Source organism: Glycine max, chromosome 11, assembly GCF_000004515.6.
Source record: "Glycine max cultivar Williams 82 chromosome 11, Glycine_max_v4.0, whole genome shotgun sequence".
Classification (NCBI taxonomy): Eukaryota; Viridiplantae; Streptophyta; class Magnoliopsida; order Fabales; family Fabaceae; genus Glycine; species Glycine max.
Window position 1 is genome coordinate 5200938 of NC_038247.2, and position 19949 is coordinate 5220886.

The 19949-nt window shown below is 30.9% G+C and overlaps 2 protein-coding genes across 5 annotated transcripts; one reads left to right on the top strand and one right to left on the bottom strand.

The window, feature by feature from the left end:
* The first annotated feature begins 2543 nt into the window (after positions 1 to 2543).
* On the top strand, positions 2544 to 8391 carry LOC100791627 (U-box domain-containing protein 5). 4 transcript variants are annotated; one of them, XM_014763881.2, is made up of 7 exons: positions 2606 to 2885; positions 3138 to 3203; positions 4740 to 4814; positions 4965 to 5150; positions 5577 to 5684; positions 5787 to 6949; positions 7284 to 8391. In XM_014763881.2, the coding sequence occupies exons 3-7, from the start codon at positions 4761 to 4763 to the stop codon at positions 8056 to 8058; spliced, it is 2286 nt and encodes a 761-aa protein (XP_014619367.1). In that variant the 5' UTR covers positions 2606 to 2885; positions 3138 to 3203; positions 4740 to 4760; the 3' UTR covers positions 8059 to 8391. The 4 variants fall into 4 exon arrangements, with proteins under 4 accessions (XP_040862532.1, XP_014619367.1, XP_014619366.1 ...); XM_014763880.3 differs by having other exon boundaries at positions 2607 to 2885; positions 4728 to 4814; XM_041006598.1 differs by having other exon boundaries at positions 2544 to 3203; positions 4728 to 4814.
* An 823-nt stretch (positions 8392 to 9214) lies between these two features.
* Positions 9215 to 12279, bottom strand: LOC100778290 (tubby-like F-box protein 2). The gene is made up of 5 exons (XM_003537544.4): positions 11671 to 12279; positions 10884 to 11284; positions 10695 to 10782; positions 10278 to 10407; positions 9215 to 10185 (listed from the first exon to the last, which is right to left on the bottom strand). The coding sequence occupies exons 2-5, from the start codon at positions 11235 to 11237 to the stop codon at positions 9513 to 9515; spliced, it is 1245 nt and encodes a 414-aa protein (XP_003537592.1). The 5' UTR covers positions 11238 to 11284; positions 11671 to 12279; the 3' UTR covers positions 9215 to 9512.
* Between the last annotated feature and the right edge of the window lie 7670 nt (positions 12280 to 19949).

Consider the following 19949-nt stretch of genomic DNA (forward strand, 5'->3'; position numbering starts at 1 on the left):
AAATTCGCAATTAATTAATTTAAACCTATGATATACGTGTACTTTTCAACCACTTCGAACATTAATATAAAATTTGTAAGAAAATTAATAATTTAATCAATAAAAAATAAAAATCATTTTATGCAAAAAGACATGAAAAAAAATATAGATTAGCAAATCAAATTATTTTTCAAGTGAATTGACACTACGGCTATGATTTTTGCACTGGCACGAATATTACCATGTTTCCCTTGACCTGACGTTGACGCGTTTGATAGTAAAGATTGAAAGATGTAAGTGAACTACAGCCATTGACAGTTATTAGTGATGTTGAAAACTGTCGGTTTCTCATGTGTTAAAAATCTCATATTCTTCAGGAGTTAGATTATAGTAATTTTGTTTTACGTCAAAAAAAGATTATAACAATTTTTTTATAACACTGTAATATCCTATATTTTTAATTTCTTCCTATCACCTCAATATAACGGAAGACAGAAGGGTAGACAGTAAATTAATATACCAATGACAAAAACCTCAATAATTTTTCAAAATTACAAAAAAAAAAAACCTTTTAATAACTTGGCATGGATTCATGATATTCATGCCTTTAATGGCGGATTGAATTGTTAATTAATTTATCACGTACGTCGATAGAATTTGTATGTTAATACAGTAATTGACATAATTTTCGTGCAAATATTGAAAGAGGCTAGCTAGTTTCTCACTTCTCCAAACCACACCTAATCGGCACTTCATCCTAACCACTAACCAATATATAACTAATAAGTAATCTAATATAAAGTATCAACATGGTGGTTGATGATAAGGTGAAGATATGAATTTATATAGTCAAAAGTATTTATTTATTATAAATTTTATTTATATAAAAAATATTTATTCTGTACATTAGACAAACTAAAATACTTGTTTAAAATATAATTTTTCAATATAAATATAAAATTTATGGAGATGAACAAGTCTAAAATATGCGGAAGCCGCGAGAAAATTTTGGAATAATTTGAATTGCAGGGCGAGAGAATTGTTTATTAGGTCATGTATGACCTCTTCCATATTCAATGAAGGTTTTTCAAATAAATAAATCCAAATTTGAAAGAATGAATAGAGATATATTTTCATTTTTATTTTAAACAAATGCATGAATGGGACTAAGTAAACAATGTAATCAGTTACCACTTTTTTCTACCCTAGAGAATTCGCCTTTTGACTTCAAATAATGTTACCGACTCGTACTATTATGCAATGTAATGTTTCAATTCAACGGAGTCTCGGGTTTAAACGTCAACCTTTTGTTCCAGTCAACGACAGATCCACCTATGATAGATGGCCAAGAAAAATCACTGCCCTCACAGCCATGTCACTCGATCAATAACTATGATGACGCTTGCAACTTCTCATCACTTTGCACCAGATTTGGTTACTCTATTATAGAAGAATGGAATGGAATTTAGAAGATTCAACAGGAAAAAAAATGCAGCGTTACATTAGTTAAAGCAAATTGTCAACGAGTTTGAAAAGAATATCTATAATTATAATTATATTTGTTTATTTTTATTATATATGTTTAGGTTAAATAATTCACTCATTTTATTTAGAAGGACAAAAAATATTGATTTTTTATAGAACCAAAATCAAAACACACTAATATCATTAGAATTATAATCATGTTTAAGTCTAAATATTTTAAAAATTATATTTATTATGAATTATGATAGTTAATAGTGTAAAAAATTATTTATTATTTATTAAATATTGATTTTTAATAATGTTATAGTTTATTTTGAGTAAATAATATTTCACTAATTGCATAAAGATTTTTTATATTGTCATTAATTGTGAATCGGCTGTAAGATCAATTTATTAATTTTTATAATAGTTATTTCAAAACTAATTCATATCATCTTATTGGTTGACATATTTTTTTTTTATAAAAATTGACAGTAAATAGATATTGAGAACAAGACTTTTTATATAAGAAGTAAGATTTTTAAAAAATTATTGTTTTTAATAAATTTCAACTAATAATAAAAAATTATATTAAAAAAATGTTTTAGTATGATTTTTCTAGATACTTTTATGTATCACCGTGTATATCTTTTGTCAGAAATTATTATATTAAAATAAAAAATATTATAACATGTTAAATACTTAGAATAAGAGTTTTTTCATCTACGATTATCTTATTTAACTTAAACATAATTATTTTTAATGGATAATATATGTGGTCTATAAAAAAATTAACTTATTTTTTCCAAATATAAGACTGAGATATTTAATTAAAATAAATTAGGCATGTAGTATAATTTAAGATCCAAAATTTACTCAAGTGAATAAAGTAAAATAAGTAACCCCTATTAATAGTTAAAGTTATGTATGCATATATAATAGATTATAAATATTAATTATTATTATTATATTATGAATAACTAGAGTTATTTACTTTATTTTTCCTTGAAAAAGAACAAATACTCTACATTTTATTTATTTATTATGTTATTGCTATCTGTTAATTTTATAAAAGAAACAGTTTTTTCATTTAAGTGAAAGAAGCCAAAATTCCTTTGCCACTGTTGGGTTGGGTGGTACAAAAGACACAGACATGGTAAGGTTTGTTTTCCCGTTTGGTCGACTTGGTCAAGGAAAAGGAAAATCCTAGACTCGAAAACTCAACAAATGCAACTAATAATAAGTAGTCGCGGAAACAAAAAATCACGTTGACGGGTCTTTCTTTCTCTCTCGATACTACTATTCCCTGTTGCTAAGACTTTTTTATTTGTTTGTTTTCATAATTGATTATGCTTTTCTCAGCCACGCTTGCTTTGCTTTCGCTGAAGATTATCCTCACCTTTCTTTTGTTTTTTTAATCAATCTTTCTCGTCAAGTCTCAGGTTTTGTTCTTTACTCAATTGCGTTCCCCCCCCCCCCCCCCCTCTCTCCTTAGTGCTGATTTTTGTGGGTATGGAACACTTAATATTTTTGTGGTAGAGCAGAAAAGAGAAAATACATGCTACTTTTTCACCTCCACAGAGATTGATTCAGATTCCATATAAAGTTTTCGTTTTGTTCATGAGCTTGCTTATCTATGGCGGAAACACGCTGCTTAATGTTAAATTCGTGGTGATTTTATTGCTGCTTATTAGCACTCTGTATCTGATCGGTTGAAGGGAGAAGAAGAAAAGGACTTTCTTCTGTAGAATTCTTTCTCTGTAAGTTTGCCTCTTAATTATTCTTCGTATCATTTTCTATTCTGTGGCGTTGTTGGAGTTACTTTAGTTTAAACCTTTTTTAGGAGTATTTCATTCTTAGGTTTAAACTCCGTTCGGTATCATATAACCGCGCCCATGGCATGGGTATCTCACAAGTCTCGGTTAAATTTAATGGGACAGATAAAATCAAGTTTTGATAAATCTTTTTTATAAATTCAATTCTTCAGTTTACGTAAAGATGGCATGGATCAAGACCACAATCACATGATCATGATAATCTTAGAATATTTAATAATTTCTTGTCTCATAGGGGAATGGAACCATCCTCTATGGTTAAATTATAAAATGTCTTTTTTGTTTTTTACTTTTCAGTTAAATTGGTCTTAATCCAGTATATTTATAAAACAATTATCTTGATACTCATATCTTGTTCCGGATAATTTTTTTATATGTAGATTTTGACATGGCTCATTTAATGTCTATAAGAAAACATAAATATAAAATCTTCACATGCTGTAAAGTTAATATGAGAATAGCAATTCACTGTCATACTTCACATCCATTTCTTAGAACTGATTAATTTGTTGTTATGTTCGTGTGGTAAACTGGGTTCCTCCTAACTCAAGTTCATTATAGTGTTTTGATATTTACTGAGAAATGAGAATCAAATATCATTTTCGTGTTCATTTAAAGCTCTTTTTCCAGTTTAATTTCATTGTAGCTTTCTCGTTGTGTTTCGGAACTTTTTAAATTCAAATTGCATAAGAAAGATTAAGAATTAACATTGCTCAACGACAAGTTGACCCAAACAATAGGAAGAAATAATGGGTCAAAAGGGGAGATTTTAATCCGGAATAGAATATTTGTTTCTCTCGTGTATATTGAGCATGTTATTTTCAAAGTTATTTGAAAGTCCACTGCTTCCAACATTTCAATTTAGATTTAGGACATATTTATTTTATGCCAAGAATTAATTTTCCACATTATGGGTGAAATTGATTTAGTCAAACATCTCAATTACTTTCCATCACTTAAAATTAATTTTATAAAACTCAAATCTACAAAACTTTATAACAAATGCTCTTAAGTGATGAAAATTAGTGCAATTTTACTTTACATTGAAATGTTTTTTATTCTTATAAATATATGTCATGTCATTAATAAGTAGTGGCATTTATGAAGATTAAAATCATAAAAAAAAAGTTTAAAATCACATAACGGTCCAACATAAATCCATCCTGACTTTCAATTTTTAGTTTTGAGATGAAGATTTTTTTTTTGACGGAAAATATTTTTATTTCTTGTTGTACCTTATAATGTTAGGTATAACCGTATAAGCTTTAAAGTCAGCAGTTTGGCCAGTTGTTTTTATATTTTTTCGACACATGGATAGTTGTTTGTTCCCAAGTTATCATACTTGCTTGAAACATGAATTAGCATAAGCTTAATATTTCACACTATTATTTATTCTTTTAATTAGTATGGATAATATTGTATGGATTAGCTTAATTTTTTTTTTCTTAGTCTAATTTGTAGCTCTGCTGGGACACTCTCCTGATGGTAACTGATATTGGTGAAGGGGAAGAGTTACAAAATCCCCGCTCCTTTAAGGTACATAAATATAATTGAATTTCACAATTATGTTTACTGGAGATGTTTTCGAAATCTTCTATTTTCAATACCAATTACTATTAATTTTTCTTAAAACTACACTTGGATATTAGAACTAACCAATCTATTAATCGGAATTCATGTTAACAGGTGCATAGTAAAATCTGCACAGAACTCACAGAATTAGTGGATAGAATCTCAAGAATAGTTCCAGACATAGAGGCGGCACGGCCAGGATACTCTTCAGGAATAGAGTCTCTATGTTTGCTGAACAATGCAATTGATAAAGTCAAACTACTTCTGCAACATTGCTCCGAATGTAGCAAATTCTACCTGGTGTGTACTCCTTTTTATTAAAAAAAGAAACAAATTATATGGTTTTTGCCTTTCTGTACTCTGCATCAATAATATCTAAAACTACTCAAGGCAGAGAAATGCTAGTAAAACACTCACTAGCATATTCTTTTGAACACACTTTTTATTATTTGCTAAAATTGATTGAAAATCACCAAATTCTGTGTGTCTTACTTCTTATCTAATGAGTCTCATACATGACTTTACAGTTTATAATTAATTTAACCAATAATAAAGAGTGTGCTGCTAGCACTCCTCTCAAGCTTATAAGATGAGTCTATGACTACTAAGATAAGTATGAGCGACTAAAAATATGTGTGACCGAATCCCTTATCAATGGATTATACTTGCACGTTGCATGATACTGAATACTGATGATAGTTTCGTTGGTTTCAATATTACTTTCAGGCTATGACAGGAGATACAGTACTCTCAAGATGCCTAAAGGCAACAAGATCATTAGAGAAAAGCTTAATCCAAATTCAAGATATGGTTCCTGTTATGTTGGCTGTAGAGGTTAGCCAAGTTATATTCTGTATTCAATTTCCTTCCTGATGCTATTGAATTATTCAGATTAAAATGGTGATTTGTTTGTTGACACTGAAATATCACTCGCAGGTTTCTAGAATAATTCATGATCTAGAATGTACAAGACTTGTTCTGGACCCTAATGAAGAAAAGGCTGGGAGGGTTGTGAGAGAGTTGCTTACTTTAACCTCAGATTCAGCTGATGATTCTGAAGTTAAAGCTCTTCAGTTTGCAGCATCTACACTGAATATAACATCCCCAAAGGCCATCTTAATAGAGCAACGATCTATTAAGAAGTTGTTAGATAAACTTGGACCCAATGACCTCCCAAAGAAGAAGATACTGAGATATCTTCTGTATCTACTGAAAAAGCATGGAAAGCTCATGGTGGGGGAACATGTGGAGGAGGTCTATTCTCGTTCTGAGGAACAAGCTGCAACAGAGAACTCGAATCACGATTCCCTACGAAGCCATCATGTTGATTCAGACACAATCTTGAAGTATGGTCAGTATAAAACTCACACCAATGAGTTAAGTGGAGTTGCACCACTTGAGGAATATAAGTGCCCAATATCCTCAAGGTTGATGTATGATCCTGTTATCATTGATTCAGGAGTAACATATGAAAGAATGTGGATAAAAAAGTGGTTTGATGAGGGTAATGACATATGTCCCAAAACCAGAAAGAAACTAGTCCATATGGGATTAACTCCAAACATGGCCATGAAAGACTTAATATCAAAGTGGTGCAGAAATAATGGAGTCTCCATTCCAGACCCTAGTAGGCATGCAGAAGATATTTGTGCATGGGAAGCTTCAAACACTTCCATTAGCAGCTTAGGAAGTTATTTCAATGATTTCACCGCACCAGTGGATCTTAGTAGCATGTCAATTGGGCCATTGGATACTAGTTTCAGTTTAGATGCCTCACATGGTAAGACCACTCGTGGCTCAAATTTGATGCAGACCAAGAGCCGTGACAATTCTCACAAACATCAGGCTCATACAGAGATACATGATACTGATTTGATGCTCTTGCCTCAACTCTGTGATCTTCAATGGGATTCTCAATGCAAGGTCATTCAAGATTTGAAAGATAATTTGAAAAGCAATAGCCAAGCTTTTGTTTCTGTATCAGCAGAGAATTTCATCGAACCACTCGTCAGGTTTCTGAGCAATGCATATGATCTGCGTGATATTAAAGCACTGAGAGCTGGAACTCAGCTTCTGTTGGAGTTTGTGAACAACTGCAGGCATGATTTCTTTTCCCCTTTCTCAATTTTGTTCTTTGTATATTGCTTATTTGCTTACATTTTTCTGGTAAGTTTGTCTAAATTAATTGACATCTATCCTTGAAAACAAACATTCACCTGTAAATGTGATCTTTTTAATGTTCAAAAGTTTTGGTTGTCTGACTCATTTTGTTTTAGTTCTTCCCATTTAAATGTGTTCAAACATATTTAGTTGGTTTGCATCCTTCGATGTTTTTTTTTTCTTCCTGGCCTAAAATTAATTGTTAGGTTGCCTTATCTGTGCACCTGCTTTTGATAATATTAAAATGACTCTTTTTTTGTGATTTTCTTGCAGAAATGGTACGACTAATTTGAATGAAGATACTTTCATTATGTTGGCAAGTTTTCTCAATTCAGATGTGATTGGAGAAACTCTTGCCATAATGGAAGAACTGTCAGGATATGGGTTTAGTAAAGCTAAAATTGCAGCATCCAGTGCTCTCAGTTCTATTCTAAACATGCTTGATTCTGAAAACAAAGGTTTCCAACAGCAAGCTATTAGAATAATGTACAACTTGTCCTTCAGTGGTGAAGTTTGTCCCCGCATGCTATCTCTCAGGTGCATCCCAAAATTGCTGCCATTTTTTAAAGACAGAACCCTTTTGAGATACTGTATATATATATTGAAAAATCTTTGTGACACTGAAGAGGGTAGGAAATCTGTTTCTGAAACAAAGGGATGCTTATCTTCTGTTGCTGAAATACTTGATACAGGCAATAACGAGGAACAAGAACATGCGCTGGCTGTTCTAGTCTCTCTATGTTCTCAACATGTGGATTATTGTAAGTTGGTAATGCGTGAGGATGAGCATATCATAAGTCTTCTTATCTATATCTCACAGAATGGAAATGACAGAGGAAAAGGAAGTGCATTGGAATTGCTTCATCTTTTGAAAGATATTGACATTGCTGAGAATGAAGGTTGTCCTGAGCCAAATATCAACAACTCTTCTCGAGATTCTAACAGTTACCACCCTGAAGAAAATCAACCATCAAAGAAATCCACGTTTCTGAAGAAACTATCACCGTTCTCAAAGTCCAGTTCACATGCATCAAAAACCAAAAGATGACAATGAATTTCTCTGCATTTTGTAGCACTTATTTGTGGCATTTTTAGCTTTGAAGATTCAATCGCAAAGCATCTGCTACTTAATTTTGCAGAGTAACAACAGGTAGTATGATGATGTGTATATAGTTGTGCTTATGAGTTTTGAGATTCTGATTTAGGGCCTGTTAAAGTCGACAGTTTTCTGACTTCTCTTTTCCTTCCTGTCAACATACTAGCTAGGTAGACCAATTACACATTTCTTGTTTATTCATATTGTGTATATATATTTAACACTTTGCAGTATTTGGCTACTACTGTAAAATAGATATTAGTGTAATAAAGGTGCTTGCCAATATTTTTTTAACTTAATTTATTTATCTTGATTTGATCCTGGTAGTTGAAACCTGACAATTTAAATTAAATCAATTAAATAGTTTTGTGTTAATTCGGCTATCATTTTTTATTTTAAATTTGAATCAAATCATTTATAATTAATTCAGATCTTTTTTCAACTTGAACCAATTCAATCAATCATTTTTAATACTTAAAGTTAATATATCTTAAAAGCTTAAGTTTTGCTCCAACTTTTGTATTTCCTGTCTTTTTCTTTTTTAATTTTTATCATTTTATCTAATAATGTCTTAATTTAGTCATGTTTATTATGTAATTTTTTTTTATTAAATTTTAGCTAAAGAAATTAACTAGTTGTTATATCCATAAAAAAACATTTTAAACAGAAAAAATAACTAGTTGTTAAAAAATAAGAAATATGCCTTTCATTAATATAAAATTCAATATTTATATAAATAGAAAAAGTGGAAAAAAACAACTTTTTTTTTTTATCAAAATCCAATAATCCAATCCAAATTAACCAATTTTAGTTAATTTCATTCAGTTCGGATTGACAACCAAAACCCAACCAGGGATTCAATTGATTAGCTATAACTAAGGAGGCATAAAAAAGCTACCAAGGAAATACCGGTTGAAAAAGTAATAAAAATGATATTTAGCTCTGGCCAAACGCGTGTATATAGAGTCACCTGCATAGTTGAATGACTACTAATGATCATCGAAAGAAAAAGACCACCACGACGACGACAACAATAATAATACTAATAATAATAAACATACATACGTACATACAACAGAAAATTCACTATTGAAAAAAAAAAGATTTATTGGTGAGAAATACCATGCGACTTTATAAAATTGAAGATTCACTAAACTTACTTTTAGTTGCAGGGCTGTGAAACAGCATAAAGTTAAATTCCAGAATAAACAACTAACAACACAACGGAAAAATACTAAAAGACTGCATAGCCAAGATCTCAGTTGCATGCCCACCAGGCCTGATTAACTGTGCCTAGCATATTATATATATGATACAAACCAGCAGACGATCCAGTGCCATTGGTCTCATTCACAGGCTGGTTTGGTATCGATGGTGCTCCAGCAGATGATCCAGTGCCATTGGTCTCATTCACAGGCTGGTTTGGTATCAAAGCTGCTCAAACATATGGCAAAGGCTTGGAAGGCAGAGAGCGGATAACGGTAATCCATAGTAAATATGTCTTTTCCAATCTTTCCAAACTGCAAGATTACCTTTTCTTGCTCTGCAGCAGAAACATTATGAGATGGATCAACAGCAGACACAAGTTGAAAGTTTTTAACAGAAGCCACTGTAACACGACCCTTGAAGTTTAGGCACCAGCATTGCAGCTGCTCATGCCATCTAGGAGCCTTATTTTTAAGTACAAGAGGCTCAGCTGAGCCTTGGCTCTCTACTGGTAGTAGCTCTGGGAGGCTTGCATTGTCTAAATCTCTAATTGGACCCTTTCCTTTCAGTGCTGGTGAGGGAGAAAAAGGCTCATCAATGATTTCAGGAAAAGTAGGAGTTGGAGCATTGCCCCCTGCTTGAACAGCTGAGACAGGTATGGAGTTCATGGTGCAGTGCATTCTCCTTGGCCCTCTTGCACGGAGAACATTCAACTCATAGGCAATGGTGCTAACAACATAGTTACATGCTGGAACTCTAGGAGATACCTGCTTTGAATGAAATCTCCTACTAGGCTGACTATCTGGTTGAATTGCAGCTCCATGTGGGGGTTGGCTGTCATAAATAGTGAACTTGGTACCCAAAAAATTAGACCTGTCAAAGTTTGTCATCAAGTTGCAGATATGGTAAGGAGCAAGATGAAAAATAATAAAAAAAAGAAGGCAAGTTATCAAACCAAAACTTGCCTGAGTTTTCCAACATATGTGTTGCTGGAGCGAGAAAAATCATCTGCAACCAAAGATATGATGAAGTCTGTGCCTGTTGCCCTTCTTACCTTTTTTGCAGCTAATAACAACTTATCAGTCTCGTTCTCCGCTGCATAATTAACATCAAAACAATACAACTTCTTATCATATATTCTGCTTCCCAATGTGCGAGTGTGTGAATACCAAGTAATCCATTTGAGAACAAAGTTTCAAAGATGATGATGATAATGATGATGATGACCATTGTGTATAAATGAGTTTAACAATACATAAAGAAGCTTGCAGTACAACATTTCAATTTTTGACAAGTAACTTAAAAAAGAGAAATATGACAACCCTTTTTCTACTTAAAAAGAAATGACATGCATCAGCAATGAAACAACGTAGCAAACTTACATGGTACCAGGCCAATGTACAACAGATATGTTGAAGTTTCTCTGTTCCTCCTGATAAAACACTGTATTGGAGAATCACGAGGACCAGGCTATTCATGCACAAAAGAGAAACATAACATAAGAAACAGAAAACCCTAAAGGGAAAAAAAGAAAAAAGATTAGGCAACACAAGAGGTGAAGAATTTATCACCTGCTTCAATGAAATGGGAAATGTGAGCCTTCCACATTGTTCAGGAGTCTTAACAATCTCTTTCGTAACGGCCCTCCACGATTTACAAACTGAACCACAATAAACCACAACGGCTCGTGCTGGCCAGGTAGTCTCACTGTCTTCCACCCTCCTTATTATGTCCAGAAGCAATTCGGGCGGCAAATTCGCCCAATGCCCTTGCTGAATAGGTTCAAGTGAAGTTAGAGTGACATCAGGAGCAACATGTGACTTTGTCCGACCGTTCCAACGCCTGCTCTCGACACCTCGCCTTGACATGCTACCAATCCCATCCCTCATCTCCTTTAGCTCCCTTACTATGCTTTTCAACGACATTTTCCCACAGCATATCAATCTTCCTTCTACCACAAAACTTCAATCACCTAAACAAAATCCAAATAATTCTCCACTCAGCAGGGTGGCAAAATAAACCCATGTATCACAACGTCACCTCTTTCAATTTTCCAGGCACCAGCAATTGCTCTTAACACAACATAATGCATTGAAGCCACAAACTAATCCAATTCCCAGATCAAAACACATTCTTAACTACAGGGCTTACCCTAATTTCTCACAAGGTTGACTAATAAAACTAAGGAAAAACCTAATTTTTCCTGACCCTCCCCAAAAATATTAATTTTTTTATAAAAAAAAAAAAACAAAGCGAAGACACTATTGCAGACAACGCGTCCTCAGCGAATGCAGAATGCTAAAGCATAAATTTTTTTATACATAAATTAGGGGTTAAAGAAAAAGAAAGAACCAAGACCTGAAAAATGGAATTGAACAAGGAAAAGACGAATCGAGCCAAATCAGCTAGGAAATTTCTCGCTTAGGCGAGAGAGAGGAGAAGCAATGAGAAAGGGAAGTTCTAGAAGCCGGATCGATAAAACGACGAGAAGAACCGAACCAGAGAATGCAAGAGAGATCACGTTGTTTTGAACGCTACAGCGAAGAAGAAGAAGAAGGTGAGGGAGATGGAGGAGGAGGCGTGGGAAGGTATATTCCGGCGCGGAGTCTCCGCCACCAGCACCGCCGCAAAAAAGTAATCTCCGGAACCGGAATGGTGTGGCAAGCATGAATCGGATCCAAAAATCTTATTTTAGTAATAATGTTGCTATTGCTTGCTGCAGAAAGCGAAGCGTAATTTATTGGAGGGAATCCAGTGCCTCCACCCACACTGCTCCCTATTTCTTATATCGCGACACGTGGCATTCGTCTTTCTTGTGAGCTTAGTTATAACCAAATCGTTTATCCAGGGCTTTAATTCAGCTTACCCTATCAGCGTTGCTGTGTTATCTCGCTGGAAATTTTTCATATCCACTCACTCAACTTTCTCTTTACGCTAATTATATCTGCAAATCATAACAATTAACAAATGTCATCGCATACCACTACCTGATAAGAATAAATAACTAAATTATATTAACAAAAACTGAAATTTTTAGGTTTTAAATAATTTTTTTTTGTTAAATATCATTTGTTTTTTTTAACTAGTATTTAGTAAATAAGCTTTGATGGTTATGGTCTCAATAAAACATTATCATTAACCTATTCATTATAAATATATAACTAATATAGAGATTTTTTTTTAAATTTATGATTCCTTGGCTAGGAGAAATAAAATGTGCTTTTATATAAGCTATTTTATGGTGATGAATTTTTTTAATAATGATGGTTAATGATAATTAAACAAAGGAACGATTGTTTAAGTCTTTAACTTTAAGATTAAAAAAATAATTTGAATACTATCTCAAAAAGTATTTTTCTTGATTGATAAAAAAAAAGTAATTTTCTTTCTAGAGATATCTCTTGTCAATTGTCATTATAATTTTCTTTTCAAATAGTTCAAAAGTATTTAAAAAAAAAATTATTAAATTAGAAAAAATAGAAGAATCAAAGAACTGAATTTTTCGTGTAAGTCGTTGGTGTTTTTATCACTTTCTTTTTACCTCCGTTAGCAACTAATTAATCATACCTTGTAATTGTACCAATCAGATACGAGAGAATTTTCAGCTAGAACCCTAGTATTAGTAATGTAAATTTGTTAAGTGTGTAAAGTACGTACAGCTGGATATTAGTGGCTTGCATTCACAAATAAGAATATGCAAATTAAAGTAAGGTTTAATGCTGGTTTTTCGCCATTAAAAAATTAAGAAACTAAATAAAAATGAAAGACTCGAGCTGGGTTGTTGCCACAGTATCGGTGGTGACCCAACAATCGAATGATAATAAACATAGCCGTGCATATATAGAAAACCACTACGTTAAACACGACTAATGATGAAATAAATTAAAATATTAAAGCCTTCAAGGCTTGATTGTATCGGTCTTTTCAGTTTAAATTATGTGAAACTTTGGTCTTTTGATTTTTTTAGGTTGACCAAGTTCTTCTATTTCCCCTCTCAAAAAAAAGTTCTTCTATTCTAAAATTAAACAAATTAGATTCCTTTATCAAATTTTTTAGGTTGATCAAAATTCAAATTCTCAAATTTTACACAAATTTTCTACAAATTGAATTGGTGATATTTTTTAAAACTTTATTTTACTAACAAATATCTATCAAAACTTCAAATATTGCTCAATGTAAAAAAAATCATTTTTTCCTCCTCAAATCTTAATTTTACATCTTACAAAATCCTCCAAATCTTATTATATTCTCACTAAATATTTTACTTGTAAAATTTTAACTTATTTTATATTACAAATCTATAAAATATATATAAAAAAATTAAAATTGGGAATTTTAGAGACAAATCATAAAATTCAAATTTATTCAATTTTATAAATAAAAAAATTAAAAAAAGAAATTAAAAGATGAAACGACCCATAATCTAAAATTAATGATAAAACAGAAGAAGAATGGGACAAAGAAAGGAGCGGGGAGGGGGAGTATTAAATACGATGTTGAAGGAATGGACGTTCATTTTGGGTTTTACTAATGTGAAGTAGATTGATACATCACAAAATATTTGTTTTTAGTTTTAGTTGGATTTTCATGGAATAATGCAATATATATAGCATTCTTCAAAATACTAACTTTTATCCTTACAATAGATAACAAAGTAAAAAGAAAATTATTAAAAATAAAAAGTTTATTAAATAGAGATTACATCTCTTCTTTTAAATACTTAATCGATGTGTATACTGATACTTCAAACTCGAAGTCACAAATAAGATCAGAATAGTTTAATGTTAATTGATCCATATTATTAAAAATATAAAATTTAGTATTTTTAATAATTTTCTTATCCATTGAAAAAAAGAGAGACTGTGATATGACGTGAATAGGTTGAAGGAGTAGTGAACAAGAAGAGGAGGAGGGTGGGGTTGTTGGAGGAAAGCAGAAACACATTTCCCACTTGCACGTGCTGAGTCTCCACTGTCCTATCTTGGACATTTGTCTTATATCCATTACTGAAGCTGCATGGACGTGGGCATTCTAATTTCTTACTTTATTTCTTATATGCCCACCTGTGTCAATATTTTGTAATTTCTCTTTAAAATATAATAATGATTTTTTAAGCAATTCATTTTTTCACATGTTCATGAATTATCACTAGAGCATTATGGTGTTCAAGATAGAAGCTTCCTCCTATTGGTGGGGCTAGTTCAAATTCAGTACTCATGTTTCACACTGTACCTGGAAATGAGTAGCTGGCATGATCCTTTTTCTTGAGTGGATAATATTTATTCTTCTTCAGTTGACATTTTTATATTGCGTTTTAACTTTCATTTCATCCACGTTCGGCAATGAGTTGTTGCTAATATGGCCGGACATCAATACCTACAATAATAATACTTGTCTTTATGTTTTGAGGCAAATTTCCTCTCCCAATCCTGTTTCGTAAAGCCCTTTCATGTCTATTGAGAAAGGATTGCCAGTACAGAAATTTGATCTTAACAATTGAAGCGATTTAATTAGTTGGATAGTTTTTATGTAGTGGGAAAACTCAAGAGATTAATGTTTTAGTATTCAGAAAAAATACTTTGGCGTTTCATGAAAAAATATTTTTCTAATATTTTATCAACCCAATACCAACAAATATTTTTATATAACTAAAAGTATGTGATATCTATTTTATATCAATAAAATGATATTTTGGCTCTTCAAGAAAAAAATATTATATTTATTCTTTTTATTATTTTAACACCTGCATCTTAATTAGCTATCTTTCTTACGTACTAGCTTCATCCATTTTGTTAAAAAAATTGATTGATTTATCATATCACGTGTTGAACAAGATTTTGTAATGGTAATTAATGTCTGATTCTTAATTAACTTGTTTTCCATGCTTTTGTTTTGGTGAAAAAAATGTCTGTACAATCTTGTATAATATATACAGACGCTTAATTTATGATTTTTTTAAAAGAGAAGGTACAATCTATCCATAAAATGTACTAGATTTATAGGATCAATATACATCATATATATAATATATAGTTATGAATGGATTGATAAGTACATCAATTCAATAGAAAATTAAACATCGTGTCTATATAGATTTTGTTTATATTTAAATAGATGAATATTTGATTAGTAAAAAAAATTAAAAAAATTGACTTAAAAAGATTATGAGAAAAATAATAATTTAAATTGGCAGAAAATTAATTAAACAAGAAGAGAAATTAAACAAGAATTTCAATTAAAATCCAAAAAGATTAGAGATGAGAATGTTGAAAACTTAACCTATTAGAATTACTTTTTAATGTAATATTAATAATTTTTCTCTATTTATAATTATTTTAATTTATACGTGTATCTACTAGTATACTTTAACTTTAGTCCTCACATCAAAGCGCCTAATTTATCTATTTTCTCTCCCAAATCTCTTTGTAGAGTTAAGATAATAAATTGCATTAAGAATAGAGATATATAACAGATTAAACAAATATCAACCTATCCCTATAACGATGACTTTATTTAGATACACTTTCTCAGTTCTATTAAAAAATAAGATTTTTCAACGTTACCTCTAAAACTTACAATACAAATGGGTGATCAAACCACAAATAATAATATTAAGAACAAGAAAAAATAATGCAAATGTAATATTCATAAATAGATAGGAAGAGAAATTACATCAAGAGTAGTTGACTGTCAAATTCCCAACAAAGTGAGTTTAGCATCTCATAATCATGGAGGCTTTACAATTGCAAGAGAGAAATATTTAGTAAAAGGGAAAAGATAAGAAAAGGAATGGAGAGAAGAAATGACTCTCAATATTTGCTTCTCCTTCTTTTAATCTTTATCTTCTCTAAGAAATTGGATTATCTTAAAATTTTCATGTATCTTTTCCTTCTTCTCTCTTTTTCTTTTATAGGTACAGACTAGTAGACCTATGGATTAGTCTCCTTTCCTTCATTAGTCATATTTTCCTTCATTAATCATGTTTTTCTTAATTAGTCTTATTTTCTTTAATTAACCTCCTTTCCTTAATCCTTAATTAGTTTTATTTCCTTAATTAGTCATGTTTTCTTTAATTATCTTTGCTTTCTTAGATTTTATTTTACTCATTAAACACCATAAATTTATCACTTTTAATATTTTGTACACAAAAATTTAAATGAGATTAATTTAATAATTATTTACTAAAAAAAAGAATTAGGAAAGAAAAATTATAAATTTTTACATAATTTAATCCCAAAATATACTCATAATTAGCCATTATCAATAATTATCATTTATTTTGAAAATTTGCATTCAACTTATTTAGAGTTTTTGTTATTATATTACAAGCTAAACAATTTTAGTTAATTCTTAATTTAACTATAATAATTATAATAATGAGCTTTTGGATCAATTATCTACCGATTAAGCAAAAAAAATGATTATGGAAGGGGTTATCAGTTTAACGTTTACAATACATGTTTTATAATCCGGGATAGATTTTCTCTATACATTTACAATTACAATTAATTATCACTTATCATTCTTACGGAACTAAATAATGAAGAAAAGAACCTTGGTAGGCAGTATTATAAACGTAATTATAAAAAATGACTGCAACAATCTTAATAATTTATAAACAGTTTTTATGTTAAAAAATAATAAATGATAAAAAAAATGAGAGATGATCACCTGTTAACTTAATCATTCCATGCATGCGGAGTAAGTAGTAACCATCGAGATTTTCAGCCCCTTCTTGACCTTACGCTGAGATCATGAGATCATGCATTTATTTTTCTCTCTCGAATCTTTAATGAATCAATGGGATGAGGTGATGTAAGGAGCAACTCAGATGTTATCCACTCCACTGCATTGCATTGCATTGCTTTTCCACGATTTGGTACCGTACCATCAAACACTGACACTCTGACACGGCACTTCAGTTACCTCTAGAATTGGTTTAATGAATGAATGAACGGTGAAGGTTTTCTAGGAGGAGACAGAGAGATTTAATTTGAACATTTTCCCTAAAAATAAGACTGAAGGAGATAGAAAAAGAATTAGATAACAATCACAGATAAATGGTTATAACCTAGGTATCCTTTGGTTAATGACTTGACGGAAAATAAACGATTATTCATTATTAATGGATAAAAGTTGAGAGGAATGAATATAATTTTCTTTTTTTCCAGAGTAAAGAAACATTTGTTTTTATAATCTATGTTCAGATCGAACCGAGCCGAACCCATCTAGTGTCCCAGTAACCCACCACTTTCTTACCTCTTTATCTCCCCACAACATCAATAAAACTAATGTTTAAATTATTCTGTAAGTATTTTTATGTTTTAAAAATTTAATAACAGTTTTATTTTTTATTTATTTATTTGGATCCTTATACTTAGTTTGCCACTGGAGCATGATTGTTATAGTAATAAAGTTGCATTAAGGCATCTAAGTAAAAGCTTTTGAAATCATAGGCTGTTAATCAAAAGTTTTAAAATATATTAATTTATTTGGCTGTATTGTTGACTTACGTTTTCATGCAATAGGTTAAGGTCCTTGTGATAACTGAGAAGATTATCACAATTAAATTATTTATTCTTTAAAAAAATATTGTAAAATTAATTTAAGGACTGCATGTCGTGGAGTTGCAAAATTAACTGCAGACAATTCATTGCACCCTAACCTAACACGATAGTACATGAGGAAAATGAATTTTTATAATTTTCATTTTCAAAACAAGAAGTATTTGTAAATTGTCATGTTTCAAAATAATTTGGAAGATCATCATCTCAAAGTTTATTACCGCTGGCATAATTAAATTGGGCAATAGGCATTAAACATGGAAGCAAATTATGACGTAATTTTTCGATAAAAAATGACGCAATTTCTTTTCCCGCCGAGTGACATTTCTAATGCTATTCAATTGGAAGTGTTTTTTTTTTTACACCAATTCATTTGGAAGTGTTGGAGCTTCTTACAGGGCATATCTTATTGGCTCATTCATTTGAAAACATTTTTATTTGGTTTTAGCTTTTAATTTCTTGTTCGTTTGCATGTCATTCCAACAGAAACTCTAGTTTTTTTTGTTTTTGTTTTTGTTTCTTACTTCACAAGGTTTCCAACCCAATCCTAATAATTGTTAACCTAGCTATTTGATTACCAAGATAAACACGATCTTGTCATTAATAAACTCAATAGTTAACAATAAAGACAAAACAGAGGGTTAATTAAATAAATTATTTTAGTTAAAACTAAAGTTTAATTTTAGTAACTCATTTGATAAAAGTCTCCCTTATCAAAAAAGTAAAATTTTAATTAAAGAAACAAAATTATTTTAGTTAATTACTATGAAAAATTTCTATAGGTTTTTTTTTATATTATTTCCTGGTAAACATTACATGTATTCTTTATTAGAATAATTTTGTTCGATCTGATGAATTAAACTTTGAGATTAATAAGTTAGAACAATATCCACTATTACAATGTTACCTGTTCAACTAAATGTTTTTTTATTAATTAGAAAAATAATTGCGAATAACTTTCATTGATATATAATATAAAAACGATAACTCACAGTATTCTTCCTTGGCACGTAAGGCAATGGAGATATATAGCTCTACGCACATTTCCTTATTTAATTGGTTATCTTTAAAATGAATATATGTACACCTTGACAATGACATGATCATAATTTATGCAACAGATAGTGAATTGAACTTTTACTTTCGTACAATTTAAGCCACTCCTTATAGTATATTCTAAGATTAAATAAATGAAAAAAGAAACTACTAATGTTGGCTAGCTCATAAAGGAAACCTATTCAAAGGTTCCAAAGTTCATTGAAAAATTTCATACCAAAAGACAATTGTCTTGTCATCATTATAATACATATGTAACAATAAAAATTAAAAAGCTAGATTGAAGCTTCATTAAAAAATCACAAATTTACTGTTCTATTTTAAAAACTGCTATCACTACCCTTCTGTGAAATCAAACTATTTAAGTGTTTATTTTCTGTGAAATATAACTTCAACCTTAAATTATATGTCTTACCCAAGTTTACTAGCAAAAAGCAAATTCCTTATTAGCAGTGCCAGTAAAAAAAATTCCAATATATCTATATATATGAACTAAAATTGGTTGATGTTTATGACTAATATGATTGTATATCCTCCAAATTAAAGAAAAAAAATAGAGAGAAAAAAGTAGAAGTTGGAGCGTGATATAAAGAAAAGCACAGTCACCTATTACATTGAGACGAATTATAAGCAGTTCCATTTTAGCACACTCCTTTCCATTTGGTTGGATCAGGCTCCATCCCTTCATCACTGAAGCCCTTTGAGTCTGGCCACACACCTGCAATTACAATTAAAAGCACAGTTGTCACATACCATCATGCAGACACGCACATAGTACTGACACACACGCGTTGCTCTCTTGTGTGAGGCTACTGAATTAGAGTAATGCGCGCTATATACAGAAAAGAAATGAAAGAAAAATGTGAAATAAGATATATTGGTAATATGATGGTTGGAGATCGATACAAAGAAAATAAATACTGTGTAATATGCTGGATAAAACCATAGACATAGTAATGGAGCACTTCCTCTACCAAAAAGGTTACCTTTCATGAGTCATGACTCATGACATGACAG